This window comes from Mustelus asterias, chromosome 12, assembly GCF_964213995.1.
Source record: "Mustelus asterias chromosome 12, sMusAst1.hap1.1, whole genome shotgun sequence".
In the NCBI taxonomy this organism is placed as follows: Eukaryota; Metazoa; Chordata; class Chondrichthyes; order Carcharhiniformes; family Triakidae; genus Mustelus; species Mustelus asterias.
Window position 1 is genome coordinate 25,810,860 of NC_135812.1, and position 11,411 is coordinate 25,822,270.

An 11,411-nucleotide genomic window follows, 5' to 3' on the forward strand; every position below is an offset into this window, starting at 1 on the left:
GGCTATGTCCTTCTCCCCCAATGGCTACACTCACCTTTGTGCTCCTGGGGAGAACCCCACAACAGGTTCACTTCTGGGTGAACCAGTTGTAAACCCGAGGGTCTATATATGGCGAGGAGGCGGGTTAATTATATTAAAATCTATTTAAATTCATGTAAAGCACAACGTCACCGGTGAGGGCAGAGTAAGATCTGCGATCACGATCTCACCGGCGAGATCTGTGACTTCGAGATCTTGAGCGCCCATTGGCATTCGCATGGATGCAAATGCGGGCTCAAGGTTGCCCCCAATGTTTTTATTAAGAATATTTACAAAAGTCTGACGTCACGTACCAACCGACTCAAGCTTCTTCCCTGCTGCTGTCAGACTTTTGAATGGACTTACCTTGCATTAAGTTGATCTCTCTCTACACCCTAGCCATGACTGTAACACCACTTTCTGCACTCTCTCATTTCCCTCTCTATGAACGGTATGCTTTGTCTGTATAGTGCGCAAGAAACAATACTTTTCACTGTATGTTGGTACACATGTTACAATAATAAATCAAATCAAATTTAATAGGACACATTTTTGTGTTGGCACAGTAAGTAGTCTCACAACACCAGGTTAAATTCCAACAGGTTTATTTGATAGCACGAGCTTTCGGAGCACAGCTCCTTCATTAGGGGAGTCAAACTCGGGTTTACATTGACTCACCTGATGAAGGAGCGGCACTCAGAAAGCTCATGTTACCAAATAAACCTCTTGGACTTTAACCTGGTGTTGTGAGACTACTTACTGTGCCTACCCCAGTCCAACGCTGGCAACTCCACATCACATTTTTGGGTTGGCCTTGACTCCTCTATTTGAGGGACCAAACCAGGGTTTCACTAAAGGACTTGGATTGTATCTCAACTGGAGTGGTACATGATGAATCTGCTCCTGCAATCAATAAACCACAGTGAATTTGTCTTCCCGAACCTTCAGATTCTATTGTCAATGGAACAAAGGAACTACAGAAACTACAGACTTACAGGGTGCGTGTGCCTGTGTCTGTTCTTATCAGTTACAGCACTCAGTGGGGTTAAAACACTTGAAAATACATATGTCTTTCATCAGTTGAGAGATAGGGAAAGGGGGAGCCATCCCCATCATCTCTCCTCTGCCCATAACAACACAAGCTTCAGGCAATTATTGGAGTGTGTGGCCAAGCTCAATTTGCCAATTCCATACTAAGGAATTTTTGTAAAGAGTACCTTTCCAGTGAAATTCTAATAATAGAAATGTGATTCTTTATGATATAGGCTTAATTTCCTGAAATGTTCAACATGAAGAAGTTTCAAACTATTTCCTGCCCCTTTTCTCCGACTGCCATGTGGTCACACAAAGTGGAGATTAACACAGTTTTAAAGAGATCATGAACAGCTGCCAGTTACTCAATACTTGGAAATTTCAAAATTAATCACAAGATTTTTATCCGGCAATAATTTATTAAGTTTCCACTGCATGTAAACATTTTGATTGGAAAGTTTCAAGATCTCAACATCCTGTTTCACTAAAATTAATGCTCTCCAATTATCGTGCTTTCTTGTCCCCATACTTATTCTTTATTCCTTCAAAGGGACAAGAAAATTCTTTGCTCCTCCAACTCCGAGCTCTTGTGTAGCCCCAGCTTCTTTCATCCCGCTATTTATGGCTGCACCATCAGCTGACTAGGCCCAATGCATGGAAATACCTTCCCTAAAACCCTCCCTTCTCCACCTCTCTCTCTTCCTTAATACCCAGCTTGTGTACCAGCGGGTCAGTCCGCTTCCTTGCATTGGTCTTGCATCTGATCTTTGTCCGATTAAACATCAACAAAATACCTCGAGCTGTGTTGCTATGTTACCACGGCTTTATAAACATGAGATGATGCTGCTATTGACTCCTTTACCTGGATTCTATCATTGGGATAACGGTGTACAACATTTTTAGTTCCTTTAACTAGATCCTCAGGTTCTGTGATATCCTATCAACACTGCAGCACCGATTTTCTGAATGAATACTCCCAGCGTGAGCTTCACCCACTGGAGAGCACAATCGGATGACTGAGAGTTGACTTTCCAGTATTTCCTGCCCATTTATTCTAATTGATGCAGAATCATAGAAGAAAAATGGGGTGGAGTGCAGCAGTGTGACTACCACTTGAAAACACATTGGCTAATGTCAAAGATGAATGTGTGCCCAATGTGTTTGAGTAATAACCTAACTGCCATTCAATTATTCCATTGACGTGGAAATGAAAATATTGCAAAACCGGCGGCTGATTGATGCTGCCTGTCTTACATTATTATGCAAGACCAAGCTGGTTAGAATGTATTCCCTAAACATTGTATGCGGAGTCAGACCTATTGTTAGAAACATAATGATTTATAGCACAGCAGGAGGCCAGTCTGTCAGTCAAAAAGAACTATGCATTCTAATCCCACTTTCCAGCTTGCGGCCCATAACCCTATAGTTTATTGTACCTCAATTGTTGCTAAATGTATCCATAAGGAGGCATGTACTCTATCTTTCACTGACTTCAGCCACAAAGAGCAGTTCTGAGTAGAAGCCATGCTACCATGGGCAGTAGATGAAGGGCATACCCTTCATAACTAAACAGACCGCGTAGCTTCAAACAGACCGTGTAGATTTGGGGAGGTGGGCTAGTGGTATAATCACAAGACTGTTAACCCAGAGACCCAAGGTAATGTGCTGGAGACCTAGGTTTGAGTCCTGCCACGGTAGATGGTGGAATTTGTATTCAATGAAAAAAACTGGAATTAAGAATCTACTGATGACCATAAAAACATTGTCGATTGTTGGGAAAAAAAACATCTGGTTCACTAATGTCCTTTAGGGAAGGAAATCTGCCATCTTTACCTGATCTGGCCTACATGTGGGTGACTCTCAACTGCCCTCGGGCAACTAGCATTGGGCAATAAATGCTGGCGCCCATGTCCTATGAATGAATAAAACAAAATCTGAATCTATTTTCTCTGAATATCCATGAATGCTCTGCTTTTGGGTTAGATACTAAATCGACACCCTGTCTGCCAACTCAGTTGAAGGAAGAGTAAGAGTATCCTGCTTAATAATTATCCCTCAACGAATATTGCAAAGGCAAGCTATTTAGTCATTAATTTCATTCTTTCTGTTAAGCCTTGCTGTGCACAATTGTTTGCAGTGTTCCCTACATTATAATAACTTATATTTATCTAATGACCTTAACGCAGTACATCTGAAGTGCATTGTGACCGTAATTTGACATCAAAATAAGTGGTCAGAGAGGTTGGTTTTAAGGAGGATCTTAAAGGAGAAAGAGTTAGAAAGTTAGAGAGGCATAGGGATGGAATAATAGCGATTAGTGTCTAGGTAGCTGAAAGCATGGCCACCAATGGAGGAGTGATGAAAACCAGGCATGCATCAAAGGCCAAAATTGGTGGAGTGCAGAAAGCTGAGGGTTGCAGGGGTGGAGGGGGTTACAGAGGAGGGTTGAGGGCACAAAGGAATTTGAAAACAAGGATGAGAATTTTGAAAATTTAATTATTGTCAGTGCCAGAGGCAATGTAGGTCAGTTAGCATGGTATTGATATGTGAACAGGACTTGGTGTCAGTTAGGATATGGGCAGCAGAAGCTTAGATTAGTTCAGCTTCACGAAGGGTACAAGGTGGGGGAGGGAGCAGACAGAACAAAAATGGATGGTCAGGTTCAGAGGTAAGAAGGATATGAATGGAGAGTTTCACAGCAAATGAAGTGGGGTAGAGCCCTGAGATATTATAGAGGTGGAGGTAGGTGGTCTTGGTAATGGAGAGAATATGTGATCCTATCTCATCTGAGGTCAAATATGATACCAAGTTTATAAACAGTTTGGTTCAGCTTCAGACAGTGGTCAGGAGAGGGATGGAATTACTGATGGGGGCTGAAGATAACAGGTTTGATCTTCCCAATACTTAATTGAAGAAAATCTTTGCTCATGCAATAATAAATATTGGACAAGCAGCATGATAAATCAGAAGCAGTGGGTGGGGGTGTTGTTATCAGAGGCGGTAGTGCTGGTGAGGTAGAACCTGGTGCCATCAGCTTACATCCAAAACCTGACATTATGTTTTCAGGTATTTCTGACTGGAGCAGGCCAACATTTCCCCTCTTCAACGCAGACCAATTTTTCTGGAAGGCACATAAAACTGGCTTTAGGTAGCTCACGTATACATGTAAGGAATCTGGTTTGCCTGAAAAAGAGCTTGGCCCAATTTCACATTGAATGTTTTCCAGGTGTCCTTGGGGTACATGGGGTTGGTTTCTGAAATTGTTCTTGCTTTGCTTGTAAAAGAGAAGCAATAATATCCAATTTCTACCCTTGTATCTCAACTCAGGTGTGCAGCCAATTGAAGTAACTAAGGACCCAATTAGGGGTGATTTTTCATGCTCGGCAGCATTTTGCTGGTGGTGGGGTAGCCATCTGCCAAAGAAGGGGATGCAGGCATCAAAGGATGCCTCCAGGCCACAATCGAAGCAGGGAGGCTTCACATTCACCCCAAGGAGCCTACCACTTCCCCTTTCTTAAATTATTAATTTTCCAGGCTCTGTGAGTGTCTCCATTGTAAGGGGCCCTCACATCCTCTGAGCGGGGTCATCTGTGTCCACCTTCCCAATGGGGCTGCTGAGGCTCTAAGCTGCAGGGTCTCTGATTAAACCTGCAGCATTGAGGCCTCACCCAGAATAGAATGACAAGCTCAGAGGCAGCCAATTAGGAGGCCTGCGACCCTCAGTGGTACTGACTCCCAAAAGAAATTTGGCCCATTTGGTCTAAAGGTGCTAACTTGGGATTAGAGTCAATATTATGGACATTCAAGTGAAGTATTTGAAAGATAACTCTAATAGATCTTGGAGATCTGGATGTATTGCACTTGTTTACATAACTCACACCAAATACTTGGGCCCGAATCTTCTAAGGAGCAGCAATCACCATTGGATTGCTCCTCCGCTCCTACTTTTCTGTGCCATGCCGGAGCTCTGCATTTCTGGATGGGACATCCAATTCCGGCTTCTTCAGAAATGCGGAGCTTACCTGAAATGGAACTGCTTCTTCGTAGTGTTGGTTTGTTGGGAGAAGACACTACCTTTGTGTTCTGATAAGTAAAGAATTTAAAAGTCCCAAAGCTTCTTTGAAATGCTACAGAGAGAGGTAAGTGGTTAAGGGGGTGGGATGGGTAAGATAAGGGGACAGGCTGGGTAAGATAACTGGGTAAAGGGGCAGGATGGGGAAGGGAGTAGGGTGGGTAAGGTAAGTGGATAAAGGGGCAGGGTGGGTAAGGGGATAGGGTTGGTGAAGGAATGGGGTGGCAGCTGCATAGGGCGGTGATGTTGGGGGGAGTTATGGCATCGAGGGAAGTTGATTGGTGGGGGCTAGTCAGATTGATTTGATTTATTGTCACATGTATTAACATACAGTGAAAAGTATTGTTTCTTGTGTGTGATACAGACAAAACATACAGTTCATAGAGAAGGAAACGAGAGAGTGCAGAATGTAGTGTTACAGTCATAGCTAAGGTGTTGAGAAAGATCAACTTAATGCAAAGTAAGTCCATTCAAACAGCAGCAGGGAAGAAGCTGTTCGAGTCAGTTGGTTCGTGACCTCAGACTTTTGTATCTTTTTCCCGAAGGACTGTTCCGACTTGTTTACCTGGATAGAGAATGTCCGGGGTGCGTGGGGTCCTTAATTATGCTGGCTGCTTTGCCGAGGCAGTGGGAAATGTAGACAGAGTCAAAGGATGAGAGGTTGGTTTGCGTGATGGATTGGGCTACATTCACAACCTTTTGTAGTTCCTTGCGGTCTTGGGCAGAGCAGGAGCCATACCAAGCTGTGATACAACCAGAAAGAATGCTCTCTATGGTGCATCTGTAAAAGTTGCTGAGAGTCGTAGCTGACATGCCAAATTTCCTTAGTCTTCTGAGAAAGTAGAGGCGTTGGTGGGCTTCCTTAACCATAGTGTCGGCATGGGGGGGACCAGGACAGGTTGTTGGATCTGGACACCTAAAAACTTGAAGCTCTCGACCCTTTCTACTTTGTCCCCGTTGATGTAGACTAGGACATGTTGTTCTTTACGCTTCCTGAAGTCGATGACAATCTCCTTTGTTTTGGGAGGAGATTGAGGCATGGGGGTTGTGTTGGAGGAGGAGTTGGGATATCAGTTGTATAGTCATGCAGGAGTCAGATTTGGATTGCTCTGTCCAACATTTTCTGGGTAACTATCCAGGTAAACAAGTCGGAACAGTCCTACGTTTCTGACACAAAGTTGCTTTTGGCACGATCTTACTGGCCGTTCATACCACACTCCCTCTGCAGGGAGTTCACAGTATTTGGCACACAGCCAAATCTCCAGTCACTGCAGTGGGATGAGAAAATCCTGCTGGTATGAACAGCTGTAACATTACTTTTTCAGATGGTCAGAAGGGGCGGGCAATTGCCAATCAGAAGTTTAAACTTCCCAGGAAATTCCCACATTGGGGCTTCCAAGGCATCCCTTGGCACATCTTGGGGGATATGTCTAATCTCCGACTATCCAACTGGAGACCCAGCAATCTTTTAGTGGCAGGACTGATTTGCACCCAGATTGCAATATGTGTCTCTGGATGCAAATACACGGGAAATTCCAGCAGTGGGTGTGGGTATGCAATAAGGCAGTCATTCAGATACAAACACTCATGACTTGGTAGGTGACATGGGTGATCAATCTTAGCGACATTCTGGGAACTTTTGTAACTTTATTTAAACTGAACAGACCATTCTGAGGAACTGGTACCAGGGCAATTCTGAAAATCCCAACCGAGAACCTAGAGCTTTACTTAGAGAAAAATCAACATTTTATCTTATTAGCTAATAATGAAACCACACAGTAAAATCCACTTGCCCCCTCCCAGTTATTGTGTCAGTGAGGTACAAAGATGAATACTGGTATAATTTGATGACAATCTTGCACTGTATAAACATTTGGATTACATTGTTAAACTGACAAGAGGAAACTTTGCCGTAGTTGCTAACTCTCCAGCCCCCACGTATTTACAGACTTACCTATGGAAAATGATACGAGGCCATGTGATGAGGGAGAATGAGTATCAATCAAGTCCTCAGCCATCTGCGGGTGCATATAAAAACTGGAAAGTAGAAAAATGAGTTAGAATGCTCATTGGCAGACTCATTCAGCCAAAAAGTTTTGATTTGATCTATTCTTGTCGCATGTATTGGGATACAGTGAAAAATATTGATTATTGATTTGATTTATTGTCACATATATTAGTATGTACTGAAAAGTATTGTTTCTTGCGTGCTGCACAGACAAAGCATACCGTACATAGAGAAGGAAAGGAGAGGGTGCAGAATGTAGTGTTACTGTCATGGCTAGAAGGTAGAGAAAGATCAACTTAATATAAGGTAGGTCCATTCAAAAGTCTGATGGCAGCAGGGAAGGAGCTGTTCTTAAGTTGGTTGGTACGCAACCTCAGACTTTTGTATATTTTTCCCAATGGAAGAAGGTGGAAGAGAGAATGTCTGGGGTGTGTGGGGTCCTTGATTATGCTAACTGCTTTTCCGAGGCAGCGGGAAGTGTAGACGGAGTCAATGGATGGGAGGATGGTTTGCGTGATGGACTGGACTTTATTCACGACCCTTTGTAGTTTCTTGCGGACTTGGGCAGAGCAGGAGACATATCAAGCTGTGATACAAACAGAAAGAATGCTTTCTCTGGTGCATCTGTGAAAGTTAGTGAGAGTTGTAGTGGACATGCCAAATTGCCTTAGCCTCCTGACAAAGTAGAGGCATTGGTGGGCTTTCTTAACTATAGCATGGAGAGACCAGGATAGGTTGTTGGTGATCCAGATACCCAGAAAATTGAAACTCGCGACCATTTCCACTTCGTTCATAGAGTACATAGGGGTCGAAAGAAAGGAGGGTGCAGCATATAGTGTTGCAGTTACAGATAGAGTGTGGATAAAAGATCAGCTTTCTTAGCTGACTGAAAATTGCAATGCTGTGTTTTTGATGAAAGATGATTTCAGTGTAAAAACCGGTTTCCCAAACAAACTCAAGTCACCCATCAAACCCCGTAAAATCCAAAAGAGACAAGAAAGGAATGGCGAAAAAGCCTGGTGGTGTTTTAAGAAAAATCGGATATTTAAATTTGACACTCACCACAGGACAGCCCAGATGCCCGTCATCACACTGTGCACCATGGAGGTACAGATGTTTCTCCATTTCCAGGTGTTTCTCAGGGCAGATTCCGGGGCTGGGAGATACTCCAGACCCCGGTTGATGAGCTTGAAGCCCCCAAAAGAGAGCCCGACGATGAAGACCCCGGGATTGCACTCCATTTGGGGCACCCACAGCAAGGCGCCAAAGCTGCCCCGAGGACAAGAATGGGGCAGGCAAATTCTCCGGAATTTTCCTTGTGGTTGGTCTGACTTGAAGTTGCATCCAGCGCCGAAGTGTTTGCAAGTGCTTTCTCCCGGGGTTTCAGAAGGAGGGAGTTGTGTAAGGGTTTTTATGTAACTTAGATTAGAGGCAACCTTGAGAGCCCTGGCGGTGGAGCGGCGCTCGCGCACTCTGGCGGAATGCAGCCACTCTGGCTGGCAATGGGAGCGCTGTGAGTGAAAGATGACTATTTATTTATTATTCCCCACCCCATGGGGCTGCGCCTCTCACAACAGCAACGACTAAACAAAGTCGAAACAAACTTGTCACCAACGTGCCTTCTGCTCCACTTTTGTTGGCTACTAAATATCAATTATGTTGACATTGTACATCCTCTGTAGCAGAGAAAACTATCCCCATGACAGGGAAGGGTTGTCAATCCACTTCCCCTCCCACAATCAGTGCTTCAGGTCTGACTCCTTCTCCCATTTTTAAAATCGTTGTATTTTTCTAAACTCTTTGCACCCCAGTTGGTCTCCACACCCCCGGAGCTAAATCCTGCCCCTGGCGATGGGGGTTCGCCTCAAATAATTAGTCGCCCGCTGTGTCCCCAGGCTCCCAATTCGCCGCCATCTATGAATTTAACGCACGCTTCCCCAGCAGCCAACTGTTGCTCTCTTTATGGTGTGTTACACTGACATCTGGTGACAGCAGCCAGTTAGTAAATTCTTCGGGTTGCCCATCCCGAGCTGCTAATTTTTACACACTGCGGATACTGGAATCTGAAACAGAAACAGAAAATGTTGGAAAATCTCAGCAGGTCTGACAACATCTGTGGAGAGAGAATAGAGCCAACATTTCGAGTCCAGATGACCCTTTCACCACTCTGTTTTTGTTGCTAAAGTTTATTTATTAGTCACAAGTAAGGCTTACATTAACACAGCAATGAAGTTACTGTGAAATTCCCCCTAGTCGCCACAGTCGGGTGCCTGTTCGGGTCAATGCACCTAATTTTACAGTTTTTAGATTTTGAAACATTGGCTGAAGAATATGCAGAAGTATGGCATGGAAGACACATGATACTGCACTGGCTGCATTCCTGGCTGCATAGCATAGGCTAGAGTCATAGAGGTTTACAGCATGGAAACAGGCCCTTCGGCCCAACTTGTCCACGCCATCCTTTTTTTAAAAACCCCTAAGCTAATCCTAATTGCCCGCATTTGGCCCATATCCCTCTATACCCATGTAACTATCTAAATTCTTTTTAAAAGACAAAATTGTACCCGCCTCTACTACTATCTCTGGCAGCTTGTTCCAGACACTCACCACCCTCTGTGTGAAAAAAGTGCCCCTCTGGACACTTTTGTATCTCTCTCCTCTCACCTTAAACCTATGCCCTCTAGTTCTAGACTCCCCTACCTTTGGAAAAAAATATTGACTATCTAGCTGATCTGTGCCCCTCATTATTTTATAGACTTTTTATAGCTAGAGTTTGGACTGACCTCCCAAGGATCTAATGATTCGTGCGGCACCACTCAGACCATCAGGGCTCCCACACAACCTCCATACTGTACATCCATGAAACCTATTTCATGCTGCAGCTCATTCAGTAGCTGCACTCTACATCTTTCTGCATCCTTCTGAATTTTAAAGCACTGTTATTGTGGGAAACAAAATCCAGCTGGATGGATTCCCGGAGGTTTGATCGAATGACGATTTGGTGTGCCTGGAGAGATCATCACAGGTAGTGGTCTGCAATTCATTGCTAAGCCATTTCAGGGTATGTGTGGGAAGTGGAATATCAATCACACTACAACTTCTCCTCATTACCCTATATGTAATGGCCTTGCTGAACAAATGATTCACATGATGAAATTCCTAATTCTCAAATGTAGACAGCAAGATCTATGCATTGTAATTTTGCACCTGAGAGCAACACGTTAAGTGCAAGTGTCATGAGCATGTTTCTGACATGATACTGGATGGTCATTCTTATTGTTTGAAGGTATCCATTGTGAATGGTCTGTTTGGATCAGCACATGGATCTTTGTAGTCGCATCAGCCTTTGCTCTGGTGCACTGCCAAATGGCCCTTTCTGCCGCATGCCTTGCAGAATTGCTGGAAAGCTGGGCATTTCCTTGGTGGAAGGCCACGCATTCCACATGTCTTGCTTGATTTTGGTGTTCTAGTTAGTGCATTACCAATTGGGGTTTAACTTAAGACCTGCAGGCTTCATCGACCTTCGAGGATCGCTTTGCGCTTATGTCCATCCTTGAGTAGTCTTTGATGTTATAGATTTTGAGTTTGTCTACCAGATTTGCTGGAATGCTTCCATGGAGTGAATGTGATCATCAATTTAACAATCCTATCTGCTAGTTCTGGCAAAATCACAGTGCATACCCGTTTCTCGATATCTGCTGATGAAATGGTCTATGGACTCTGTAGGCTGTAGCACAGGCTTGGTACAAACAGTTAGTGCAGCAGCCCTTTGCTGAACTGTATGTTCCTGAGAACTCGCGTGAAACCTTTCGTTTTGTTATTGTCCCAAAAAGTGTGGCTACAAAGATAAAATAATCCTGGCTTCACAAAAGAGAACACGCTGACTGTCATTAGGCACAAATGTATGTTGCAGCAATGTGAATTACCACAATGATTGCTACAGTGACTTCACTTTAAAAGTACTTCATTGGTTGTAACATCCTGAGGTTGTGAAAGGTGCTACAGCAATGCAAGCCTTTGTATAGGTTACATTAGCAGGATTGAATGGAATCTAATCCTACAGTATGCAGCTCAGCCCTTAAAATTTCTTGTCTCATTTATGTCAGGATTAGGACAGAGATGAGGAGAAATTATTTTACTTAAATCTTTGGAATTCACTACCGCAGAGGGTTGTAAACACTCTGGAATTAAATACATAGAAGGCTGGGATATCCAGATTTATTTCACTCAGAGAATTAAGGGATATGGCAAACAGGCAGAAAAGTGGAGTAAACTGAAGCC

The 11,411-nt window shown here is 43.8% G+C and overlaps 1 protein-coding gene across 1 annotated transcript in view; it reads right to left on the reverse strand.

The window, feature by feature from the left end:
* Positions 1–8,988, reverse strand: part of tlcd2 (TLC domain containing 2) — a 59,911-nt gene extending 50,923 nt beyond the window's left edge. The window contains exons 1-2 of the mRNA XM_078224927.1: positions 8,193–8,988; positions 7,077–7,159 (exon numbers count right to left, since the gene is read on the reverse strand). Coding sequence (XP_078081053.1) covers positions 7,077–7,159; positions 8,193–8,371 — 262 coding nt within the window. The 5' untranslated portion in view covers positions 8,372–8,988. The remainder of the gene's footprint in view (positions 1–7,076; positions 7,160–8,192) is intronic.
* Positions 8,989–11,411: the final 2,423 nt, after the last annotated feature.